Consider the following 27,847-nt stretch of genomic DNA (forward strand, 5'->3'; position numbering starts at 1 on the left):
TCCCAGCCTCCCTTTCAGGTATACCCAGTTCTCCATGGCTGCTGGATGGCTACAGGTAGCTCCCAAATGAGGGGCTTGAAAGGGGGGGGGACAACTGAGGAACACTGTCTTGGTGAAGCTCCACAGAAAACGGAAGAATTTATGGTATCCTGCACAGTAAGCAACAAACAGCATCAATGTTAGCACTAGCCATGCATTTCATCTTTTGCAGACTGTTGTTGTAGGTGCAAAAGGATACAGGCTAAGTTGGGACAGCATCAATCCAATGCTGATGCCACTTAGGAGGTAACGGTGCAATGTGGACTGGAGAATTCTAAACAGGCATTTTTCAGCAGCCTCCAAGAGCTGCTTCAGGTGAGGGGGGAGGGTTTGAAGAACAACTGTTAGAAAACGTTTAGATCAGATAGATTCATGCTTCCCATTGCTTCAAGAAGAAAGAACTTTGGATAAGAAAACCTGGGGAAAAAATTGGAGAAGCTCTGAGAACCACCCAGGCAGATTCTATCACCCTCTGCCTCTGGGCACTTATAATAGATGCTATTGATGAAGAAACCTCACAGGCATTAGTTAATGCCCAGGGAGAGCTTGGAGAACTTCAGGAAGAATGCCTGTCAGAGAAGGCTTTCCCAGAAAAAAGGCTCTCTTGACCCTAAATTAGAAAAGTACAGAGACACTAATGATGAGCTAGCTTCGGAGGGAGAAGCTCATTTAGAAAAAGAGGCTGCCAAATATTATGATGGGATTGGCTTCCTTGCACACCTTCTGCTCCACCTAGGGCCTTTACTGAAGGAGATGCTGCAGATGGATATGCAAGTACATAAACTAGAGTTGGAAATTAAGCTGCAGAAATTGACTAATGAGCTACAGGATCTAACAAAGGTATCAAGTGCAGGAAAGAGCAGGGATTTGGAGATACAATAATCAATACTAGAAAGATCAGTGAATCAAGCTCTAGGGAAAGGGCAGGATACATCTGACATGCTAGTTTTCCCTGTAGTTGAGATAATTGACCAGCAGTCAGACAATAGCAGACTTTGGAGTTCAAGGATGATAAAAGAATTAAAAATATCTGTGGCACAGTGTGGACCTACAGCTCCCTTTATACAAGCTTTGTTCGACACTGTGACAGAGATAAATTTAACCCTCCAAGATTGGAAGACTCTTTGTAAGGCTACTTTGTCAGGATGAGATTACTCACTTTTGGAGTTGTAAATGGTATGAAGCTATTAAGAGAACTGCCACGGGGCTGGTGAGATGGCTCAGTGGGTAAGAGCACCCAACTGCTCTTCCAAAGGTCCAGAGTTCAAATCCCAGCAACCACATGGTGGCTCACAACCATCCGTAACAAGATCTGGCGCCCTCTTCTGGAGTGTCTGAAGACAGCTACAGTGTACTTACATATAATAAATAAATAAATCTTTAAAAAAAAAATAGAGAACTGCCACATTGAGTGCTCAGGCAGGTAACACAGATTGGGATATTAGCATGCTTCTAGGAGAGTGTCAATATGAAGGCAATGCTAATCATATTGGACTACCTGTAGGAGTATACTCACAAATTACAATGGTTGCCTGCCACGCTTGGAATCAATTACTGACTAAAGGGGATCTCAGTGGAAATCTATCTGGTATCAAACAAGCTCCTGATGAACTGTTTCAGGAATTTGGTGATAGGCTTTTAAAAGCAGCTAGTAGAATTTTTAGAGACCCTCAAGCAGGAATTCCTTTTGCTACACAATTGGCTTATGAGGATGCTATTGTAGTGTACTGTGCAGCTATTTGGCCATACAAAGCACTAGACAGAGTTATCTGGATATATTCATCTTTGTGCAGAAATTGGACCCTCATACAATCAGGGTCTGGCTATAGCTGCTGCCTTACAAGGGACCACTGTGCAAACAATGCTTTCACAGAAACAAGAGAATACAGTATGTTTAAAAAAAAAAAAAAAAAAAAAAAAAGATTGTCCCAGGAACAGAGGCATGAGTGGACAATCAGACCATGCCCCAGAAATTTGTCCTCAATACAAGAAGGCTAATCATTGGGCCAGGGAATGTAGATCTAAAACAGATATTCCCGTGTCGGGAAATGAGCAGAGGGGCTAGCCTCAGGCCTCAAGACATCCACAGCAAGCAGCTTATGGGGCCACGAAGCTGCTGCCAAGACAGAGAAATCCATGTCTGAACTTACCAGACAACCACAGGAAGTACAGGATTGGACCTTAGTTCCACCACTCATGCAATATTGACCCCAGAAAATAGGAGTTCAAACCCCGCCTACAGGAGTTTTTGGACCTGAGAATTTCTTTTAGGCTGAAGCAGCATTATTATAAAAAGACTACAGATTTTCCAGGTGTTATAGATGATTATGAGGGCGAAATTAAAATTATGGCTACTTTCTCTCATAACATTATAACTGTACCTGCTAACAAAAGAACCACTCAACTTACCTTAGTTCCCTTGTATCTACTACCTTCCATATTTGTTCAGAGTGAGAAAGAACAGAGTGGCTTTGGTTCCTCTGATGTGTACTGGGTTCAATCTATTACTAGTAAGAGACCTAACCTTAAATTAATAATTGAAGGAAAAAGCTTTGAAGGGTTATTAGATACTGGGGCTGGTGTAACAATTTTTAGAGGACAAGATTGGCCTTTATCTTATATGCTCATCCACCTTCAAGGGATTGGTTATGCCAATAACCCAAGACAAAGTTCTAAACTTCTAGCCTGGAGAGATGAGGAGGGCAATTCAGGACAAATTCAACCTTATGTCAGGCCAAATTTGCCTATTACTCTCTGGGAAAGAGATCTCTTGTCACAGATGGGTCTTATAATGTGTAGTCCTAATGAGGCAGTAACTAAGCAGATGCTATGTCAAGGATTTTTGCCTGGTCAAGGGCTAGGAAAGGAAGGACAAGGCATTAAGACAATTGGAAGATCTAAGCCCCACTCTAACACTAGAGTTTTGGGGTATTTTTCCATAATGGCCACTATCTTGCCTGTATCCCATGCTGATAAAATTCAATGGCTTAATAATATTCCTGTGTGGGTTGATCAGTGGCCTTATCTAATGAAAAAATAGAAGGTGCCTCTTTGCTTGTGCAGGAGCAACTAGAGGCAGGGCATCTAAGACAATCTCAATCACCATGGAATATTCCAATATTTGTTATCAAGAAAAAATCTGGTAAATGGAGATTGCTACAAGATCTAAGAAAGGTCAATGAAACCATGGTACCTATGGGAGCTATACAACCTGGACTTCCATCTCTGGTAGCCATTCCTAAAGGATATTATAAAATAGCAGTAGGTTTGAAGATTGTTTCTTTACGATTCCTTTGCATCCCCAGGATTGTGAAAGATTTGCTTTCAGTGTTCCTTCTATTAATTTTAAGGAACCCATGAAAAGATATCAATGGGCAATTCTTCCTCAGGTCATGGTTAATAGTCCTACCTTATACCAAAAGTTTGTGGCACAAGCCATTCAGCCTATAAGCCTATAAGCCATTCAGCAATGGCCAATGATATACATTATACATTACACAGATGATATCCTGTTAGGAGGAAAAGATCCTCAGGACTTGCTTTTATGTTATAGAGGTTTACAACAGGCATTAGCTGATAAAGGACTACAAATAGCATCAGAAAAGGTATAAACCCAGGATCCTTATAATTATTAAAGCTTTAAACTTACAGATCAAGCTGTTTATCCCCAGAAGATAATCATCTGCAGGGACTGTTTAAAAACTTTAAATGATTTTCAAAAACTGTTAGGTAATTATCAATCGGCTTTGCCACTATTTAATGCTTACTACAGGAGAATTGAAACCCTGATATTATTAAAGGGAGTCCTGATCCTACCTCCCCTAGATCTTTAACTTCAGAAGGATAGCTGGCCTTGTAACAAGCAGAAAGAACTATTGAGAAACCATTTGTTACTTATATAGATTATTCTTTGCCTTTACGTCTGTTGATTTCTAATATGACTCATACACCTACAGGATTTTTGTGGCAAAAGGCTCCTCTTGTGTGGATACATTCAAGGATATCTCCTAAATGTAATATCCTGCCATATTATGAGGCAGTAGCCCATATGACTATACTTGGAAGGATGCATGCACTGATTTATTTTGGCAAAGAAGCAGACATCATTATACATCCTTTTAATGTAGATCAAAATACTTGGCTGAAGCTGCATGGTATGGATTGGTTCCTTGCTCAAATAGGATCTAAAGAACTATAGATAATCATTACCCTCAAATAGGTTGATAAAATTTTAAATGTACATAAGGTTATATTTTCTAATGTGACATCTTTACAGCTTCTGCATAATGGGTTTTTGATTTTTACTGACGACTCCTCTAAAGGATGAGCTGGATATCTTATAATCAACAGGTAGTCATAGAGACTCCTGGGCTCTCTGCTCAGCTAGCAGAACTGACAGTGGTACTGAATGTTTTTAAAGCTGTAAATGATACTTTTAATCTTTTTTACTGCTAGTCTATATGTGGCCCAGTCTGTTCCTCTGTTGGAAACTTGTGGTACATTTAATTTCAATACACCAGCAGGATCTCTGTTTTCTCAACTACAAAATACCAGTCTTACCACACACCACCCCACCAAATCAGTTTTATATCAGTCATATCCGAGCTCATTCTGGTCATCCTGGACCTTTAGCTGCAGGCAACGATGGCATTGACAGAGCTTTAACAGGAGATGACTTAGATTCAGATCCTGTTGCATTGGCTAGACGTGATCATAATAAATTTCATCTTTCTAGTCACACCTTAAGGCTCTGACATAAGATCACTAAGAAGCAGGCTTGAATGATTGAAAAACAATGCCCTAACTGCCTTACATTATCTCCAGTTCCTCATTTAGGGGCTTATGCCCAATCATATTTGGCAAATGGATGTAAGTCATTATGCAGAATTTGGGAAATTGAAATATACACATGTCTGTATTGACAATTGTTCTGGATTCTTTTTTGCTTCTCCATATACTGGAGAAGCCTCTAGAAATGTAATTGATCATTGTTTACAAGCCTTTAATGCTATGGGATTACCTAAAGTCGTTAAGACAGATAATAGGCCAGCTGATACTGGAAACAACTTTACATCCTTTTGTATAGAATTTGGTATCGAACACAAAACTGGAATATTTTTTATAACCCAATGAGACAAGGAATTGTTTAGCGTGTGTATTACACTCTGAAAAATTGGCTTTTTAAAAAACAAAACTTCTCCACTCTTACCAGAGAAGTAAGTGATTTCTATCAATTCTCAAAGTCACCTCCCATACACCTGGTGGCCAGACTTTGTGTCTGATCTTTGATAACTAGCAGCTGAATTGAATACCTGGGACATTTCTGCAGACAACTTTAATCTTGTTGCTTTTAACCTTTGACTTTTTTATCTTAAGCAGATTGGTTGCCTTTACACAGTATCACCTTCAGCAAGCTCAGTTATTCACCATGGCAGTTACTCATACCTATGAAGAAATGCACTGAGCGCATATTCATATGCCCTTTATGGCTTTGGTCTGAATGGGAAAAATGTGTGCTTTTGAAGGCTGGTGATCAGAGATGGCCAACTGGCATTCTTGAGCTCCTGTCGACCTAAGACAGAGACAAGTGCCAAACAAACATCAACAAGCTTCACTTGTTCTACTAGACCGGTAAGAAGGTGTAATATAGACCCAGACCTAAGCAGTCACGGCCGCCTAGCCTCCATATTTCCTAGGTGGGATCATAGAGTACAAGTAAATCTTGTGCCCCCTTTCCACTCATCTTTCAAAAAATAAAAAAAGGGTAATTGTGCTCTTCCCCCAGCCCTGAGAAGGCTAATCAGACCCAGTTTTCCATGGCCACTGGACAGCTACATTCCTTAACCATCCCTAAAAGCTTGTAACTTGTGTTTTTATCATCCCTAACAGTTTGTAGTAGCAGCTTTTAAGAGGACTGGACCTTTATATTGTATCTTTAAGAACTGTGGCATGCGCACCGAGTCCCCCCCCCCCCCCCCTCACCCGTACCAGCCACCCTCTCAAGTTGCTCCCCCGGTGTGCTCTGTGGGCACCGGAGGCTGAGCAAGGGCGACGCTCCAAGGATCTGGGTGCGGGTGGCCGCCCCGGGCGAGGAGGGGCCATCACTGACAGGAGAACGAGCGCTGAGCAGTGGCTCGCACAGACCGGAGATGGAAGCGCCCCGGGAGGAGGCTCCTGGCTGGCGGACAGCGCGGGCGGCAGTCGCTGAAGACCTGTCCAGACTCCGCGCGCTAAGGGGCCGCGAGGCTCGCTCCAGCGGTCCAATTCGGGCTCACCTCTGTCCGTCCTCGTAGTCGGGCGTCAGCAGTTTATGCGGCCCGCACGCCACCGCCCTCCCCCACCCTCCCCTCCGCCAGCCCCGGGAGGCCGCTGCCTGGCGCGGGGACACGGCCGCGAGGCGCTGCCCGGTGAGGAGCAGCTCGCGGAGCGTGAGGGTGGCGCGGCCTGGGCCCGGGGTGCAGGGGCGCAGACCCGCCGTGCCCGTCCCCCGCCGATTGCCCGGGCCAGCCGCTGCGGGAGGGGCCGAGCGCCCGGGTCGCCGAGAAGTCGCCGTCGCCATTCGCACCAGTTGCCTGCGCGGCCATCTCGGTCAGCCTCGGAGAACGTGGACGGCTTCACCTGATCGGTGCGCAAGTCGTAGAGGCAGAAGCGCTCTCAAGGCTTGTCGCAGTTCCACAGCCAGGGCAGCCAGGCTGAGCTGCACCCCTCTGCCCCAGCTCAAAGATACCACTTCAAATGAACAGCAAGAGCTTTTCTGCCAGAAGCTACAACAATGCTGTCTACTGTTTGATTTCATGGACTCTGTTTCAGACTTGAAGAGCAAAGAAATTAAAAGAGCAACACTGAATGAACTGGTTGAGTATGTTTCAACTAATCGTGGTGTAATTGTTGAATTAGCGTATTCTGATACAGTAAAAATGATCAGTGCTAACATCTTCTGGACACGTCCTTCAAGTGATAATCCAGATTTTGACCCGGAAGAGGATTATTCTGCCTGTTGAATATGAACAGTTGAAAAATATTAACATCACATTATACAAACAAACAAACATCTTCCATTCAAATTTTGAAGCCTAGAATTTAACAAGGATAAAACTATAAAATTTGAATCTTGTAAAAACTGCTAACTTGTAAACTTTGAAAGATAACTTAAGATGTGCACACCAGTCACATTACAAATAATCAAATTCTTTAATGTGTTCAGAACTATGGTTGTACTCATGCTAAGTACAAATACAATTCATTTGCAGAAACAACGCTTGGTAGAAGAGGCCAATTTATATCTACCTTTATATAGACTTCTGTATATGTTGTCAACTAAAAACAAGTAAATAATGGCCCTCAAACACCTCAGAGATCGGAGGAATATAGCATTTAAAAGGTTTAATAAACAAAGCTTTAAATAAACAAATGGCAGAACTTAGCAGCATCCCCAAGATCGTATCCAACTGTGGAAATGCTAACCACTGGGAAAGGAACTGGCCCTATGTCTCAAGTACTACCAGGACCTTGCACAAAATGTGGACAAGTATTAATCCTGAGATTCACAAGAGAAAAACCAGTTCCATGACTTTGAGCCAAATTTGAAGCAAGCATTAATTACTGACCAGGATGGACTCTGGTTAGGTCTACTCTCTGGGACTCCCAGCAAGTGGTGATGAGGCATGTCCTGTAGAGTCTTTTCCTTCTGACCTAGCATTTCAGTTTGTCAGGGGACAAGGAATGATGTGTTCCCTTCTGTAACTATTTCTAGTATATCATTGTCAGTGCCCAGGAAAGCTGAAAAGATAGGCAAAGGCTAGGGAATGGGCCAAACATCTGGCGAGCTGATCCAGCTGAAGAGAAAGTGTAGAGAGCTCTTGAGGCCTCTTCAGGAATTTGGCAAGAATATTTACATTGGACTAGGGCATGGCTAAAAATTACTACAGCTAAAGAATATATTCTTTGTGTCTTGATCATTTTGGTAAGTCCCTGAATATAGTAATCATTGGACCTTTGTTTATGCCTTGGTTTTTCCTTGACTATTTTGCTTTTGACCTAGAACTGACCCTACTCTTTGCATGTACCTAGAATAGCATAAAGCAGACTGAAAAAAAAAATCAGCCTTAGCACTTGCTGGGTCTTGAGATGATGTTGTCTAATTATCTCTCTCTCTCTCTCTCTTTCTTTAATCCTCCATCCCTCACTGTTTACTGACTGAGCTGGCTTGGTCAGATGGTGCCTTCCATGTTGGGGCTGGAGTATAAGGGGTACAGTGAAGAACATTGCAGGGAAAGAAAGTGAGTGCAAAGGAAAAGTTGGGCCAGCAGTGAGTAAACCCTGTAAAAATGGGACAGGGTAATGGTAGAATGCTTTTTGTATATGTGGTTAGAGGTATGCTAAAATCTAGGGAAGCGAAAATAGTTCTCATAGATGCCTTTAGTCTTTAGACCCTGGTTAGAGATAGTTTAGACCCTTGACATGAGAGGGAGAATGGGTTTCAGAAAAGCAATCCTCACCGGTGTCTGGGGATGGTTTGGTGAAAGAGAAGAAAAATGAACGTAAGCTGTTCCAGAGCTCTCCTAGGGTTAGGAGGAGGTCAGGAGACATCCCGCTTCCTCTCTGGTTCCCAGACGGGTAATGCCTAGTTCTGGTTCTGGGTCCCTTTGGTGGGACATCTAGTTCTCTTCCTCTTGGTCTATTGTCTGTCCTTAGTGCATCACTCTGTCCATGTCTGTCAGTTTAAGCCTGTGGTTTTGTTTCATTGCTTGACTGTTGCTCTGTGTTTCATATTCAAAAGAAAAAAAAATGGTTAAAACTTTATCTGCTGGTTGTTCACCCCTTGATCTAGTTTTTAACTCATTTCAAGGATTTTGTGTGCGTGTTGTTAAAAAAAAAAGACACTCTGAATTGGCACAACAAAAACTGGTTAAGTTGACCTGCACCTGTAGCTAGGAGTCTATTGTAAAAGCTGCTCTTAAAGGGACCAGCAGCTTCTCAGCTTCTTTGGTCAGGAAGCTGATGGCTGTTTCTCCTACAAAAATCTCTGTGACTGTGATTATTGGGTTCAGCTGGTGACAAGGTGCTCCTCCCTTGATATTACTGATAGAAAAAGGTAAGAAAATTTTGTCTGTGTAGTCTAAATAAGTAAATGTGTGTAGCCACTTCATGTTTGTTCCTGACTGGTCTTAAATGTATAAATATGTCACTGACTTACAAGTTATTGGGTATGGTTAAAACTTTGTAACAGTGGTAACAGAAAGTTGGCTTAGAACTGGTAACTCAGGGTTGGAGTCTTTCTGGACAACAACACGTGGCATGACCAACCCAGGGAAACAGGTCCCTAAATGTATCTCTAAATTGGGATAATATTTTATGTAATTCTTGTCTTAGAAGCCAGACTAATAGAAGATAGGATTTGAAACAATGTTCCTTTAATGAGCTTTAAAAGCTGCACCATCATGCATTCATATATAAGAACTGGCAGCCAAACTCTGTAACATGAAAATAATGCACTTGGTATTGATTTTAGAGAGACTGGATTGTTTACACAGTTAAAAATCGGTTTTGCTTTCTAAAATTATGGTTATGCTCTGATACTGCAAAAGAAACTTTTAAGAAAAAAAAATATATATAACAGGCAGAAACAAACATGCAGTGGCCACATTCATATATCCAAAACAGACTGAAAAAATGGTCCATACCTTCTGCAATGTTGCAATTCAGGAAGGGGAGGTCCAGTTCTCCACAGTCACAATGGTGCTGTAGCAGGGCCCTAGGTTTTTCAAAGCTTCCCACTGGCCTCAAGCCTTGAATTCTATGCTCAACACATACTGTCACTGAGTCCCATAACCTCTCGAAGAACAGTAGCAAATCAATGGCAAAGCAATGCAGACAGCGGCTTATCAGTCTTGTCGTTCATATATCCAGATACCCCAAGCCAGAAAAACAGGTAAAGCAATAAGAAACAGAGTAAAAACTAGAATGGAAAACATAGAACCAAACAACAGAAAATATGAGACAGCAACATTTAACAACTGCAGCCCTCTGCTTTACTAGTCCACCAGTCTGATCAAGAGAAAAATTTTTATAGCTTTCTTGTAAAACCAACCAGAGGCTGGGGCTCTCTGAGTTCTTGGTTCTGAGATCCATTCTGAGTCCTTCTAAACCCTAGGCTTGGCTCCCAGTGTCAGGAATTCCCCGAGCTCTGTTGTGTAACTTAGGCATTGGAATCCTGTTGACAGGCACCATGGGGTCCTCTGGGGCTCAAAGCAGGTCAGAAAAGAAAAGCTCTTGTTGCCCTGATAATTAAGGTCAAACCTACCATTGTCTGGATAGCCCTCTGGACTTGGTACAAGTCCCTTTACCATCATGGCTCCTTAATCTCTGACCTTGTCTAGGGTGTTCAAACACCACACACACACACACACACACACACACACACACACACACACACACACACCTCTACCTGTGGAATGGCACATAGCTATGGTTAGATTACAGGTTCAGCTTCCTTTCTCCTGATAGGAACCTGTTAGCACCTGAAATGCTTCTCCATGCTAATGAGACATCTTGGTACCTTACACCCAATTACCTTTGCCTATCCATACTCCTACCCCCCACCCCCACACACACACCCTCCCACAAAATTATAAAACCCTTGAGTCACCTCGAGGAAACTGGATCTGTCTCCCCACAGCTGGTCCCAGTGTGTCATCATTACCATATGTACTCACAGGGTTTCTAAACCGCCCCTATCCATTGTCTCCGCTCCATTTACCCTCAAGGACTAATATTGGCCAATGAGTCACAGCTGGCGGCTCTGGATGAACTCCAATTAACCAAAAATAACCAGTAGGCTCTCTCCTGTAAAAAAAAATTTAAGAAGTTTGCTCCCCAGGATAAAAGACACACAATCCAGGTATTCTACTTACAAGCTGTAAGCCTAGATTGGAGGCTGGAGAGATGACTCAGAGGTTAAGAGCACTGACTGCTCTTCCGGAGGTCCTGAGCTCAATTCCTGGCAACCACATGGTGGCTCACAACCATCTGTAATAGGATCCAATGTGTCTGAAGAGTGAACAACAGTGTATTCAGATACATGAAATAAATAAATAAATCTTAAAAAAAAAAAAAAGCCGGGCGTGGTGGCACACACCTTTAATCCCAGCACTTGGGAGGCAGAGACAGGTAGATTTCTGAGTTCGAGGCCAGCCTGGTCTATTAAGTGAGTTCCAGGACAGCCAGGGCTACACAGAGAAACCCTGTCTTGAAAAACAAAACAACAACAACAACAACAACAAAAACCCAAGCCTAGATTGGGCAGGTTTTGAAGCTACATCCCAGTCATATGCTCCTTGTTACTTACTGTTTCTCCTAACCGTGTGCTCATGCTTCATCTTCTCTCGTGGCTGTTTCCTCCCTGTTTTGTCCTCCCTCCTTTCTTTCCTCTTTGTACCTGCAACTCCCAGCCAGGTAACTGAAAATCTGCCCACCTCTATTTACTGCTCAATCAAAGGCTTTAGCCTTTTACTGGCCAAGGTTACATAGCATCACATGTGTACTTGAGGATCTTCTCATCAGGGGACAAGCAGATCTGGGGGTGGGGGTGGGGGGCAGTATTAGCATTTCAATACATAGCAGTACCAGACCAACTCCCTACAGACAATTCTCTTTGTCCTGAACAGGGTGCATAGACCTTGTCAGATCCTCCCCATTCCCAGATCTGGATACGCCATAACCAGAATCCAGAAAGTAGGCAGAAAAATGTCTTAGAAAGCTTACAATGACTTCCAAAAGAAGGTCTTTATAAAAAAAAATGCTTGCTATCACCTTTTTAGAGCATGGCTGTTCAGTATGGTAATGGTGGAGTCCCCAGTGCCAAAGAGAAGAGACCGGCTTCAGAATTTGCGTTGAAATGGTCTTTCTTACCTCCCTATGGTGGGTGCTCCAAATGTTCCTCCTGAGATTCTCAAGAGAAAAAAATTCCCACATTTTGAACCAAATTTGAAGCAAGCTTAATTAATCACTGACCAGGATGGACTCTGGACAGGTCTATTCTCCATGACTCCCAGCGAGTGGTGATGAGACATGTGCTGTAGCGGCTTTTTAAGGACAAAACCATAGGGCTACAATATTTCCTATGTGACGCTGTTATTTTCCAAGAACAACAATTCCCAGCAGTCCATGAAGTTACCTGGCCTTTGGGTAGGTGGAGCTTACAGATGAACTTTGCCTCTTACACAAGCAGGGCGCTGGACGACTGGCTCTCTTTGCCTTGCTGAAGTAGGCCAGCCTCTCAAGTTCATCCTATATAGGAAAGTCTCGCAGATCTTCTGGGTGTGGCATCAGAAGGCCAGTACTGCCCTATGTGTTAGCCAAAGATGTAATGCTGTCCTGTGTGATGTTTGAAGACTGATCCTACCCTAGGGATTCTGCCCCAACTAAAATATTGAAACCATCAAACTCACCATAGAGGAGCCTAGGGTGACTGTCTAGGTATGAAACTATCATTTTAATTGATACAGAGGCCATCTGTATTATATTTCCTGCTCAAATTTATCCTTTTCAGATTTCTAAAGCTGTTGATGACCAATTGAAGCTTTATCAGCTTAACATAAGCAAACACCCAACTTTGTACCAAATCTGAAACTGCCAATACATTTGTAAAAAGCAGGCCTTGCTTTTTCCAAAGCTACTGGGGCTCCTGCTTTAAAAACAAAACAAACAAATACAAAGCAAAACAAAACCAAAGAACCTGGCAAACTCCACACTAAAAGAGATAAACTCACAAAACAAGTTTCAATGTAAATTTCTATTTAAAAAACAACAACAACAACAACAACTTGATTTCTAATGACTGCTGTCAGTAATTAACTACCTATCCAGTAAATGACTGGATGACAATAAAGGATTAAAGATTATGAGAGTTTAGGGACATGATTTAGGGCATATAAATGCAAGTTATAAGGATATAGAAAAATGATTTGGTGTGTATGAAAGTTATAAAGATCTAAAAACAGTAATTTACCACATGTATATCAGTTATAAAGGCCAATGGACATAAAAACTTAAATAATTTTTAAAGCTCTGAGAAAATGGTTTAAGGTAAGTTATAAAAGTCTGAAAAAATAATTTATGATATATAAAATTAAAAATATTTTAGATCTTTCCCTTTTGCTATGCTAGTATTTTAAGACTTCAAATGTTCCAACTTTGAACATATTAATCAACACAGTTCTGATAGTCTATTAATTTAGTCCTGGTAAATTTAAATTTTTCTTTGGTTATTTTCTAAATATAAACTTAAGTGTACTTTTCATTGTGCTAAAAAAAAAAAAAACCTATTTCCTTTTAACCAAAACCCATATTTTGCTACGGCTCAAAGGTGTGAATCTACTGTGCTGTTTGTAGACATGTGTTAATTGCTTTTTCTACAATGAGGATTTCAAAATAGATTACAAATAATGGTCATTGCTAATATATCTAAAATTTCTATCTCATTTTGTAAATTAAAAAAACTATATTGTATTCCAGACTTTGGCTACTTTGTTGGCTCTTCTTTCTTCCACCCTTCTCCATCCATTTTCTTCCATCTTTTCAACCCCTAACACTAAATAGGAGAGAAAAAAGATAGAGGGGAAAGGGAAAGTCTTTATTGTTAGAATACTTCCTGTTGATTAGGGGCACTGGACGCCTTGAGTTCAGTTTTTTCTTTGCTATCAGGATATCTAATTTCTTCTTGTGGTTTCTTTGTGTATGACTACTCAACAAACCACCAGGGATGCAAACAACCAACAACCCACTCCACCTCTCTGGACACTAGCATTTACATACCATTTGAAAAGTTCCCAGAATTCCAGACATCACACAATCACAGAAACTATCTGTAACTGGCAAAATTACACCTCTCCTAGAGCAAGAGGAAAATCATAGTCCACTGCCTGACTAATCTAAAAACAGCCCTATTTCCCACACCTGGGATTAAAATGAAAACATACCTTTTTTTTTTTTTTCAGGGCAGGGTTTTCTGTGTAGTTCTGACTGTCCTGGAACTCACTCTCTAAACCAGGCTGGCCTTGAACTCAGAAATCTGCCTGCCTCTGCTTCCCGAGTGCTGGGATTAAAGGTATGTACCACCACTGCCCGGCTTATTCTTATATTTCTGTTTTTAAACAGGAACTAAAATTCTCAGTACATAAGTTTCTCTGAACTTCTCTGAACTTGGATCCACTTGTCACAAGTCATATGCCAGTTAAGCTTCCCTACCTACTGTCCATTCCTGAGAGTCATCGCTCTCTTTCCCCCCACCAGTCCTGAGACTTCTTCCCAACAGGGCCACTGGCCTAGAAGTTTCAAGTCTATACTCAAAATACAATTTTTCTCCTAAGCCACTTAACTTTATCTTCTGTTCCAAGTCTATATCTGTTTTAGCAAATTTCCAATCAACTGAAGACTAGAAACTGCTCCAAACATACCAGTTTTGGGTCGTCTTTTGGAATCAAGCAGCCCTGGACTTAAGAAAGAGAAAGGAAAAAGAAAGAGAGAAAGAAAGAAAGAGAGAGAGAGAGAAAGAAAGAAAGAAAGAAAGGGAGCTGATATAAACTAGATGGTTCTGATAGAATTCCTACCAGCTTCAGCCCCCACTTTGGACCAGCATTACAAGACTGCAAAACTACTTGGCCTTCACTAGCCTCAGGTGCCAACAAAACCTAGATGTCAAACCAGATGTACCCTGCCCCCTGCCAGCCATTGACTGGAATTCCAGCCTTTGCAGGCTCCCAAATGTGCTAATTTCGGGTGAAAAGCAGTTCCAAAAGAGAGTACATCACCCTGTATCATTACCAAATGGCTGGAATGTCAGGCCAAAGTTCCCTTCTACCAGAAAGCAGAAGCAGGTGGGTCTCTGTGAGTTAACACCAGTGTGGTCTACTGAGAGAGTTCCAGAACAGAGAACCATGTTTTGAAAAAGCAAGCCAAACCACCAAATAGAAGGAGGGGGAGGAGGAGGAGGAGGAGGAGGAGGGGGGGGAGGAGGAGGAGGAGGAGGAGGGGGAGGAGGAGGGGGGGAGGAGGAGGAGGGGGAGGAGGAGGAGGGGAGAGGAGGAGGAGGAGGAGGAGTTGTTGGTCTTCCCACTTCAAATGTTTTAAAGAAAAAAAATCCCTCACAGGTGTGCCCAATCATTAAGGTTTAGTTAATTCCAGGTGTAGTCAAGTTGAGAACCAAAAATAGCCATCACCGATGGCGACTTTTAATTTTTTGAGATAGACTTGATTGTTTTGAAAAATGTCACTGGATTTTTTTTTTTTTTTTAGATTTATTTTTTGTTAATGAGTGTGTGTGGTTCTCCTCAGACACACCAGAGGAGGGTATTAGATCCTATGACAGATGGTTGTAAGCCATAATGTGGTTGCTGAGAATTGAACTCAGGACCTCAGGAAGAAGAGACAGTGCTCTTAACCACTAACCTGTCTCTCCAGCCTGGTAATTTGCTTTTTTGAAAATGGCATATAAATAGTCAGATCACATGTTCCAATCTCAGTTTATTCAGAGCATTTATTTAGCATAGACAACGATTTTATTAGGTTGCTCATAACTCAACAGAATCTTAAACACCAAAGTGAGATTTTGTGCTAGCTAGTATGTCAACTTGACATAAGCTAGAGTCATCTGAAATGAGAGGGAACCATGATTTACAAATTGCGTCCTGCTGCAATCCTATCAGGTATTTTCTTAGTGATTGATGGGATGTTATTGTCTGACCCACCAGAATAGCTGTAGCTGTTTTGTTCATGCCTGCCAGCTATTTCATATTGTTGCTGTAACATGCCTGCCAGTCATTGACACAGAGAAGTGACCTGGCCCACATATGCTGACTACATATCCTGTTTTGTTCTGTATGTTCTCAATGTCCTGTATGAGGTTTGCTAATCTTAAGGAATTCCACAAAGCTTTAGATAGGACCCATCAAATCAAAGGTCAATATGAATATCTAAGATGGCTTGAGTCAAAGCTGACTACTGGGCAGCCCTTCCTGCACCTATATATGAGTTTGTTTTGTTTTTTGTTTTTGTTTGACACCTAAGAATGCTACTATTATGCCAAAAAGTTAGGATTATGATACTTATGCTCTGTTCTCTCAATGTTCTGAAATTCCCCTGTTCACTACACTCCACCACCTGCCCAGGTACCTTACTTAGGACCAATCATCCTAAAGGTTAGCTGATAATACTTTGCCTAGCAAGCCAACTGCTCCACTCCTTGTTGTTTAAACTTTTGAACCTGGTTTTTCCAATAAAAAGCCTACACTGAGTGCAGTCATTTTTGCAGTCCTGAATCTTCATTATGGTATGTGTTCAATAAAATAACCTTGCTTAACTGAGATCAGTTGTTGTTTGGTTTGAGTGGTGATTCCTGAATCCCAACATAGAGGAGAGCACAGCCTATTGTGGGCTGTTGGTTTGGGGTTCTATAATAAGTTATGAAGCAAGTTATGAGGAGTAAACCAGTAAGAGAACCCTCCTTGACTTGCAAATCAGAACGAGCCTCCAGATTCTTGCCCTGGTTTCCCTCAATGGAAAATATCTTTGTTGTGGATGGCTCTGTGCTGCTTGTATTTTTATGTTAATTCGGCTCTCCCAGGAGGGGTTTCTGGAATGAGGAATGAGTCATGTACTCAGGTTGCTTCTTGTGAACCAATCCCCTAATGAATAATGGAGCCAATCACTGGGTAAGTAGGCAGGACTTCTGTGTTGGACAGAGGAAGAGAGGAAGCAGGAGAGAGCTAGGCCCTTTGGAATGGGGACAGCATATGAGTAAGATGTAGCTGCTAGAGTTTCCTGGTATCATGGAGGATCTGCAGGGATTCGCCACCAGAGGAATCAGATTTTAATAAGGCTTACAAGATTAGGTTTTAGTTGTTGCAACCAGAGATTGAGTTACCCTTGTTTCTGAACTAAGTTTGTGTTGTGTTTTCCTTTGTGCAGTGGCTCATCATGGGTTCAAGAGAGAAAGGCAAAGCGTGGGTTTGCCAGATGTGCACCACAAAGGCTGTGGGGGACTTGAAGTACAGGGTTGGCATGGTAGTGACCCACCAGTTGAAGCCTAGTGAGCAGGGTAGAGAGATTGTGGAGTTCTGAGTCAGAATCAACAATTTGGCCATTGCCTGCCAGTGTATAACCAGCCAGACCCCTGGGGCAGAGGCACAAGTGCAGGAACGTCCCAATTTGTTTTTGTTTTTTTAATATTTCCTGCAACAGACACTGACTTGGGATACATAAGCCAAATAAATCCTATCTTACCCAGGTGTTTTATCACAGCACTAGTACCCCAATTAAGGCCCAGCACTGGTGTGATGGTTTATATAAGCGCAGCCCAGTGAGTGGCACTATTAGAAGGTGTGGCCTTGTTGGAGTAGGTGCGTCACTGTGGGTGTGGGTTTTAAGATACTTATCCTAGTTTCTTGGAAGACAGTATTCTGCTAGCAACCTTCAGATGAAGGTGTAGAACTCTCAGCTCCTCCTATATCATGCCTGTCTGGATGCTGCCTGGATAATAATGGACTGAGCCTCTGAACCTGTAAGCCAGCCCTAATTAAATGCTGTCCTTATAAGAGTTGCCTTGGTCATAGTGTCTGTTTGCATCAGTAAAACCCTAACTAAGACAACTAGTACCATTGTTGAAACACACATCCGTCTGTGCCTGGACGACCTTCAGTGAAACCCTAACATAGAAGTTGATATTAAGGACTTGGGTATTGCTGTGATAGTCCTGACTATGCTTTTGTTTGGACAAATGTGGATTTAGGGACTTTGGATTTGAAAAGGCATGGAATATTTTAAATGGGGCTTAATGGGCTATCCTACTAGGAAAATGGATGACTTTGTTGCTGAGAGTGATTTGAACTGTTTAGAAACAGCCCAAGAGGTTTTTTGTGGTATTTTGGTGAAGAATGTGGCTGCTTTCTGCCCTTGTCTGAAGAGTCTACCTGAGGCTAAGGTAAAAATATTTATATTAATTATATTGACAAAGAAAGTCTCAAAATAGCCTGGAATAAATTCTGTCATCTGGTTACTAAACTTCACTTTTATAAAGAGTATTTTAATGAAAAGAAGCAAGCTGTGAAATAAAAATATAAAATTTATAGTTTAAGTATTAAACAAACACCAGGAAGTAGAATGGATCTAAATCCCAAGTTCTAGGAGAAAACCGATTAAGGGAGTGGGACTTTGGGGCAAAATCCAACCCAGCTAAGTTTAGACCCAGGCATGGTGCCACACACCTTTAATACCAGGAGATAAATCCAAGCAGATCTCTGAATTCAGGGCCAGCCTGGGACAGAGCAAGTTCCAGGTAAAGAAAAGTTTAAGTTCAAGTGTGGAGGTAGACACCTTTAATCCCAGGACACAGGCATGGAGATCTCTGAGTTCAAGTCAATCTACAGAGCAAGATCCAGGACAGCCAAGTTTAGGCAGTGAAGGAGTTGGGAAACAGAAAACTAGTGATAATGTAAAAGCCATGTTCCAGCTCCTGCAAGCAGCAGAACTTAGCAGCTTTGGCCATGTGGCTCTGGGATTAGAATGAAAAATAGAAGGAAAATTGATGCTGGTTAGCTATAGCTAAGAAATTAGTGATGATTAAGAAGAGACTATTAGAGGGTCACAAGTCCCTTCCAGCCGGCACCAGCACCGGGTCACCTTGGGCACGGAGTCGGTGGACACCCTCAAGGTCCCCTAGAGGACTCTCCACACTATCTTAGGACCACTGGTGAGTGGAACACAACTTCTGTTCCATTCCAATCACGCGGGACCTGGGACAGCATTAGGGAAGCAGGAAACCCGGCCTGACCAGGGTCACAAGTCCCTTCTGGTCGGCATCACCACTGGGTCACCTGAGCACAGAGTCAGTAGACACCCCCAAGGTCCCTAGAGGACAGCTTCTGAGACAGACCCTGTTTTGGGCTCAGGACATCCGGGCACCTTCCCTGCCAGAGGAGAGGTGTCCGCCCTACCCGCGAGGGCTTTACCAGAGCACCTGGGGGAGCCATCTTGGTTCCCGGATCCCTCCGAGACTAGTCTGTGCAGGTGAAAGTGTGGACTACAGAAGTTAACAGCTTCTGTGACAGGCCAAAGTAACACAGCTTCTGGGACAGGTCCTGTTTTGGGCCTTCATCTTCTGCCAGGAGGGAGGTCTGAACGCCAGATATCTGTGCACCTTCCCTGGAAAAGGAGAGCTTGCCTGCAGAGAGTGCTCTGACCACTGAAAGTTAGAGGAGAGAGCTAGTCTCCCAGGTCTGCTGATAGAATCACAAGAGGAATAAGCTCTAACCAGAGTCAACTATAACAACTAACTCCAGAGATTACCAGATGGCAAAAGGCAAACCTAAGAATCTTACTAACAGAAACCAAGACCACTCACCATCATCAGAAATCAACACTCCTACCTTGCCCAGTCCCAGGCACCCCAACAAAACTGAAAAGCTAGACCCAGATTTAAAAGCATATCTCATGATGATGGTAGAGGACATCAAGAAGGACTTTAATAACTCACTTAAAGAAATACAGGAGAACACTGCTAAACAGGTAGAAGACCTTAAAAAAAACAAACAAACAGGAAAACACAACCAAACAGGTAGAAGTCCTTAAAGAAAAACAGGAAAAAAAATCCAAACAGGTGATGGAAATGAACAAAACCATACTAGAACTAAAAATGGAAGTAGACACAATAAAGAAAACCCAAAGTGAGGCAACGCTGGAGATAGAAAACCTTGGAAAGAAATCTGGAACCATATATGCGAGCATCAGCAACAGAATACAGGAGATGAAAGAGAGAATCTCAGGTGCAGAATATTCCATAGAGAACATCGGCACAATAATCAAAGAAAATGCAAAATGCAAAAAGATTACAACTCAAAACATCCAGGAAATCCAGGACAAAATGAGAAGACCAAACCTACGGAAAATAGGAAGATGAGAATGAAAAATTTCAACTTAAAGGACCAGCAAATATCTTCAACAAAATTATAGAAGAAAACTTCCCAAATCTAAAGAAAGAGATGCCCATGAACATACAAGAAGCCTATAGAACTCCAAATAGACTGGACCAGAAAAGAAATTCCTCCTGACACATAATAATCAGAACAACAAATGCACTAAATAAAGATAGAATATTAAAAGCAGTAAGGGAAAAAGGTCAAGGAACATATAAAGGCAGGCCTATCAGAATTACACCAAACTTTTCACCAGAGACTATGAAAGCCAGAAGATCCTGGAGAGATGTTATACAGACACTAAGAGAACACAAATGCCAACCCAGGCTACTATACCCAGCCAAACTCTCAATTACCATAGATGGAGAAACCAAAGTATTGACGACAAAACCAAATTCACACATTATCTTTCCACAAATCCAGCCCTTCAAAGGATAATAACAGAAAAAAACCAATACAAGGACGGAAACCACGACCTAGAAAAAGCAAGAAAGTAATCCTTCAACAAACCGAAAAGAAGACAGGCACAAGAACAGAATGCCAACTCTAACAACAAAAATAATAGGAAGCAACAATTACTTTTCCTTAATATCAATGGAATCAATTCCCCAATAAAAAGACATAGACTAAAGACTGGCTACACAAACAGGACCCAACATTTTGCTGCTTACAGGAAACCCATCACAGGGAAAAAGACAGACACTACCTCAGAGTGAAAGGCTGGAAAACAAATTTGCAAGCAAATGGTCTGAGGAAACAAGCTGGAGTAGCCATCAAATAAATAAAATAATATCAAATAAAATCGACTCCCAACAGAAAGTTATCAAAAAAGACAAGGAGGGACACTTCATACTCATCAAAGGTAAAATCCTCCAAGAGGAACTCTCAATTCTGAATATCTATGCTCCAAATGCAAGGGCAGCCACATTCATTAAAGACACTTTAGTAAAGCTCAAAGCACACATTGCACTTCACACGATAATAGTAGGAGACTTCAAAACACCACTTTCATCAATGGACAGATCGTGGAAACAGAAACTAAACAGGGACACAGTGAAACTAACAGAAGTTATGAAAAAAATGGACTTAACATATATCTACAGAACAGTTTATCCTAAAACAAAAGGATCATCTTCTCAGAACCTTTGGAACCTTCTCCAAAATTGGCCATATAATTGGTCACAAAACAGGTCTCAACAGATAAAAAAATATTGAAATTGTCCCATGCATCCTATCAGATCACCATGGACTAAGGCTGATCTTCAATAACAAAATATATAATAGAAAGCCAACATTCATGTGGAAACAGAACAACACTCTTCTCAATGATACCATTTTCAAGGAAGGAATAAAGAAAGAAATTAAAGACTTTTTAGAGTTTAATGAAAATTAAGCCACAACATACCCAAACTTATGGGACACAATGAAAGCATTTCTAAGAGGAAAACACATAGCTCGGGGTGTCTCCAAAAAGAAACTAGAGAGAGCACACACAATTAGCTTGACAACACACCTAAAAGCTCTAGAACAAAAGGAACCAAATTCACCCAAGAGGAGTAGAGGGCAGGAAATAATCAAACTCAGGGGCGAAATCAACCAAGTGGAAACAAGAAGAACTATTCAAAGAATCAACCAAATGAAGAGCTGGTTCTTTGAGAAAATCAACAAGATAGATAAACCCTTAGCCAGACTCACTAGAGGGTACAGGGACAGCATCCTAATTAACAAAATCAGAAATGAAAAGGGAGACATAACAACAGATCCTGAAGAAATCCAAAGCACCATCAGATCCTTCTACAACAGACTATACTCAACAAAACTGAAAAACCTGGATGAAATGGACGAATTTCTAGACAGATATAAGGTACTAAAGTTAAATCAGGATCTGTTTAATGATCTAAACAGTCCCATATCTCCTAAAGAAATAGAAGCAGTCATTAATAGTCTCCAAAACAAAACAGCCCAGGATCAAATGGGTTTAGTGCAGAGTTCTATCAGACCTTCAAAGAAGATCTAATTCCAGTTCTTCACAAACTATTCCACAAAATAGAAGCAGAAGGTACTCTACCCAATTCATTCTATGAACCCACAATTACTCTGATACCTAAACCAGAGAAAGACCCAACAAAGATAGAGAAGTTCAAACCAATTTCCCTTATGAATATTGATGCAAAAATCCTCAATAAAATTCTCGCTAACCGAATTCAAGAACATATCAAAACAATCATCCATCCTGACCAAGTAGGTTTCATTCCAGGGATGCAGGGATGGTTTAATATACGGAGATCCATCAACGTAATATGGTATATAAACAAAATCAAAGACAAAAACCACATGATCATCTCGTTAGACGCTGAGAAAGCATTTGACACAATCCAACACCCACTCATGATAAAAGTCTTGGAAAGATCAGGAATTCAAGGCCCATAATTAAACATGATAAAAGCAATCTACAGCAAACAAGTAGCCAACGTCAAAGTAAATATCGAGAAGCTGGAAGCATTCCCACTAAAATCAGGGAATAGACAAGGCTGCCCACTTTCTCCCTACCTATTCAACATTGTACTTGAAGTCCTAGCAAGAGCAATTCGACAACAAAAGGAGATCAATGGGATACAAATTGGAAAGGAAGAAGTCAAAATATCACTTTTTTCAGATCATATGATTGTATATATAAGTGACCCCTAAAAATTCCACCAGAGAACTCCTAAACCTGATAAACAGCTTAAATGAAGTAGCTGGATATAAAATTAACTCAAACAAGTCAATGGCCTTTCTCTACACAAAGGATAAACAGGCTGAGAAAGAAATTAGGGAAACAACACCCTTTTTAGTAGTCACAAATAATATGAAATACCTTGGCGTGACTCTAATTAAGGAAGTGAAAGATCAGTATGATAAGAACTTCAAGTCTCTGAAGAAAGAAATTAAAGAAGATCTCAGAAGATGGAAAGATCTCCCATGCTCATGATTTGGCAGGATCTATATAGTAAAAATGGCTATTTTGCCAAAGCAATCTACAGATTCAAAGCAACCCCCATCAAAATTCCAACTCAATTCTTCAAGGAATTAGAAAGGGCAATCTGCAAATTCATCTGGAATAACAAAAAAACCTAGGATAGCAAAAACTCTTCTCAAGGATAAAAGAACCTCTGGTGGAATCACCATGCCTGACCTAAAGCTGTACTACAGAGCAATTGTGATAAAACCTGCATGGTACTGGTATAGCAACAGACACGTAGACCAATGGAATAGAATTGAAGACCCAGAAATCAACCCACACACCTATGGTCACTTGATCTTTGACAAGGGAGCTAAAACCATCCAGTGGAAAAAAGACAGCATTTTCAACAAATGGTGCTGGCACAACTGGCAGTTAACATGTAGAAGAATGCGAATTGATCCATTCCTATCTCCTTGTGCTATGGACAAATCTAAGTGGATCAAGGAACTCCACATAAAACCAGAGACAGTGGAACTTATAGAGGAGAAAATGGGGAAAAGCCTTGAAGATATGGGCACAGGGGGAAAATTCCTGAATAGAACAGCAGTGGATTGTGCTGTAAGATCGAGAATTGACAAATGGGACCTCATGAAATTGCAAAGCTTCTGTAAGGCAAAAGATACCGTCAATAAGACAAAAAGGCCACTAACAGATTGGGAAAGGATCTTTACCTATCCTAAATCAGATAAGGGACTAATATCCAATATATATAAAGAACTCAAGAAGGTGGACTCCAGAAAATCAAATAACCCCATTACAAAGTGGGGTGCAGAGCTAAACAAAGAATTCTCACCTGAGGAATACCGAATCGCTGAGAAGCACCTGAAAAAATGTTCAACATCCTTAATCATCAGGGAAATGCAAATCAAAACAACCCTGAGATTCCACCTCACACCAATCAGAATGGCTAAGATCAAAAATTCAGGTGACAGCAGATGTTGGGGAGGATGTGGAGAAAGAGGAACACTCTTCCATTGTTGGTGGGATTGCAAGATTTTACAACCTCTCTGAAAATCAGTCTGGAGGTTCCTCAGAAAATTGGACATAGTACTACCGGAGGATCCTGCAATACCTCTCCTGGGCATATATCCAGAAGATGTTCCTACCGGTAAGAAGGATAAATGCTCTACTATGTTCATAGTAGCCTTATTTATAATAGCCAGAATCTGAAAAGAACCCCGATGCCCTTCAACAGGCGAATGGATACAGAAAATGTGGTACATTTACACAATGGAGTACTACTCAGCTATGAAAAAGAATGAATGTATGCAATTCCTAGGCAAATGGATGGACCTGGAGGGCATCATCCTGAGTGAGGTAACCCAATCACAAAAGAACTCACATGATATGTACTCACTAATAAGTGGATATTAGCCCAGATACTTAGATTACCCAAGATATAAGATACAATTTGTGAAACAGATGCAACTCAAGAAGAACGAAGACCAAAGTGTCGATCGACACTTTGCCCCTTCTTAGAATTGGGTACAAAACACCCATGGAAGGAGTTACAGGGAAAAAGTTTGGAGCTGAGATGAAAGGATGGACCATCTAGAGACTGCCATACTCAGGGATCCATCCCATAATCTGCCTCCAAACGCTGACACCATTGTATAAACTAGCAAGATTTTCTGAAAGGACCCTTATATAGCTGTCTCTTGTGAGACTATGCTGGGGCCTAGCAAACACAGAAGTAGATGCTCACAGTCAGCTATTGGATGGATCATAGGACCTCCAATGGAGGAGCTAGAGAAAGTACCCAAGGAGCTAAAGGGATCTGCAACCCTATAGTTGGAACAACCATATGAACTAACCATTACCCCCTGGAGCTCGTGTCTCTAGCTGCATATGTATCAGAAGATGGCCTAGTTGGCCATCAGTAGAAAGAGAGGCCCATTGGTCATGCAAATTTTATATGCCTCAGTATAGGGGAACACCAGGGCCAAGAAGTGGGAGTGGGTGGTAGTGAGGGGAGTGGGGGGGTATGGGGGTCTTTTGGGATAGCACTGGAAATGTAAATGAAGTATATACCTAATAAAAAAATTAAAATAAATAAATAAATAAAAAGAGACTAGTAGTCTGGCAGTGGTGGCACATGCCTTTAATCCCAGCACTTGGGAGTCAGAGGCAAGCAGATCTCTGAGTTCGAGGCCAGCCTGGTCTACAGAGTGAGTTCCAGGACAGCCCCGGGCTACACACAGAAACCCTGTCTTGAAAACAAAACAAAAAAAACAACAAAACAACAACAACAACAACAAAAAAAAGAGGAACTAGTATCACTGAGTTGTAATTTCTTGAGAAGTATTTTCTGAGAGCACAAAGAAGCCATGTTCCAGACATAACCAAGGTTGTACCTCCTGCTGCAGCTGTACTTGGCAATGTGTAAGAGTCATCCATGTGGTACTGGTTTTGAAGATATGAAGGGGTCATGAAGAGTGGCTGAGGCTTGGCATAGTGAGAGGTCATGGAAGACCATTGGTGAAGGTGCAGCTTCAGTTGCAGTTGACAGCCCAGGACTGCAGGGGTCATGCAAAGGATTTGAGGCTTGGCACCATGAACAGAGCCTATGAGAGGCTATTAGTGAAGCCTAGTTACAGTGGAAGACAGTGTATTAGAGATGCCAGTATCGTGGGGTGACTATCAAGAACAGCAGCAGCAGTGGAGTGGATCAACCTCAGCTTAGAGTACTACAAAGAGCAGAGCTGGAGAAGTGACACCAGCCCTTTGGAGAAACCCAGAAGATCATGTGTGGATCCCAGACACTGAAACAAGAAGCTGTAACATTGAAGTTGCTATGGAGACCCTAAGATGTTCAAGATGCCAGAGCTGTGGGCTATCTGCTGAGGAAAGCTACTAACAGGGTGTGGAACCAGCCCAGAGGAAAAAAGTTTGTTGCAGTCAACAAAGATAAAAAAGGAGTTGGAGCTGTGAAGATTGCTTTGACTTCAGCCATGGAGATGCAGAGTTTGGAGTTTGCCCAACTGGTTTCCTGTCTTGCTTTAGGGATTACAGTTAAGTGATTGGATGAATCTCAGAAAAGATTTTGAACTTTGGATTTTTAACATTGTTGAAACCGCTATAGATTATGGGGACTTTGGAAGTTGGGCTAAATATATTTTGCATTATGCTATGTTTAGGTATGACCCCCATAGACTCATGTGTTTGAAAAAGTTTATGGGGGCCAGGGATTGAAATTTGATGGTTTGTATATGCTTGGCCCAGGGAGTGGCACTATTAAAAGGTGTGGCCCTGTTAGAGTAGGTGTGTCACTGTGGCTGTGGGCTTTCAGACACTCATCCTAGCTTCCTGGAAGCCAGTATTTTGCTAGCAGCCTTCAGATAAAGGTGTAGAACTCTCAGCTCCTAGGGTACTATGTCTGCCTGGATGCTGCCATGTTCCTTCCATAATGATAATGGACTGAGCCTCTGAACCTGTAAGCCAGTCCCAATTAAATGTTCTTCTTCTTCTTCTTCTTCTTCTTCTTTGTTTTTTTTTTTTTTTTCAAAAGGAGCTCTGGCAAAGTTTTATTAAAGGAAAACTTTCTTGTGTACTTCTCACCAGTCTGTTCTGGCATGCTTCTAATAATATCAGAATCACCTGGGTCAATGATAGCCAGTGTGCATACTCTGTAGTATTTTCCACACGCTGTGTCCAGTTCAATATTATTGCCACTGTAGTGATGGACCCCAGTTTTAGCCAACATGGCATAGTACTCTATTTCAGATTTCCTCAAAGCTGGACAGTTGTTGGCAAGGATAACCAACTTCGCTTTGCCTTGTCCGATCATCTTCAGAGTCTGTTTGTAGCCCAGCACGTACTTCCCACTTTTCATAACAAGTTGGAGCCTAGAGTTGATCGACTCCAGAGACTTTTTCGTATTCTTTGCGGCCACCATCTTCCTGCCTTAGGTGCGGGACAACCAACACCAAGATGGCCGGGGAGCGAGAAAGGCTAACTGTTCTTCTTAGAAGACTTGTCTTGGTCATAGTGTCTGTTTACATCATTAAAACCCTAACTAAGCCAACTAGTACCATTGTTGAAACAAACATCTGTCTGTTCCTGCACAACCTTCCTTTAAAACAGATTCCAAATAAAATGTCTGCATGACTCCAAAACCAGTTTCATAAATAAATTGGGAACTATTTTAAAATCAGAGTTCAAAAGTTGTTTCAGAGTCTTATAATTTTACAACTGGGAGGTTACTGGAGTTAAACGCATAATCCTAAATTTAACCATTCGAGAATCTCTTAATAAACACTAAGAACAGACTGTTCCATGAAGACAGCCACATTGAAAATGCTCAGACAATATAAATACTCAGCCTTGTGCCAGTGAATAATGTAAAATATAAAAATGTGACCTCTCCAGAAATTCCTATCCCTTTACCCTAGCGTATTTCTGAACTTTCTTCTGGTCACATTTTCCTATTCTGAATGTGTTCAGTTGCAAGAATAACACATCTCATATGTGCTGTTCTTCCCCACTCACCAGCTCTGAACATCTTGTCACATTTCCTCCTTCCCACATCTTTCCCTTCCTTCCTCTGTCACTTTCTTTCCTTGGCTCACACAAGAACATCATTACATCTGCCCTAACAGTGTTTAGGACATAGTATCTCAAAAGGTGGTCCTTAATATTTTAAATTGAAGGAATTTGAGATAATGGCAGGTTTCAGGTTCAGGTTCAGGCTCTGGTCGTATTCAGAAGCTAGCTATAAAATCCTTATGAGAGATCTGTTCATGTTATACCCACAGGAGAGGAGTGTGCTTGATTCTGGAGACGGAAGAAGTCATCCAATATAAATCACAATGAATAGTCCTGCAAAGTACCCTTCTCA

At 41.6% G+C, this 27,847-nt stretch overlaps 1 protein-coding gene and 1 pseudogene across 1 annotated transcript; one reads left to right on the forward strand and one right to left on the reverse strand.

Annotated features, from left to right (window-relative positions):
• The first annotated feature begins 570 nt into the window (after positions 1-570).
• Positions 571-8,036, forward strand: LOC115032323 (uncharacterized). The gene is made up of 2 exons (XM_029483232.2): positions 571-879; positions 6,333-8,036. The coding sequence occupies exons 1-2, from the start codon at positions 571-573 to the stop codon at positions 7,038-7,040; spliced, it is 1,017 nt and encodes a 338-aa protein (XP_029339092.2). The 3' UTR covers positions 7,041-8,036.
• Positions 8,037-26,458: 18,422 nt separating this feature from the next.
• LOC110304202 (large ribosomal subunit protein eL30 pseudogene) lies at positions 26,459-26,925 on the reverse strand (annotated as a pseudogene).
• Between the last annotated feature and the right edge of the window lie 922 nt (positions 26,926-27,847).

Source organism: Mus caroli, unplaced genomic scaffold, assembly GCF_978045245.1.
Source record: "Mus caroli unplaced genomic scaffold, Mus_caroli_1 scaffold_13, whole genome shotgun sequence".
NCBI classification, from domain to species: domain Eukaryota; kingdom Metazoa; phylum Chordata; class Mammalia; order Rodentia; family Muridae; genus Mus; species Mus caroli.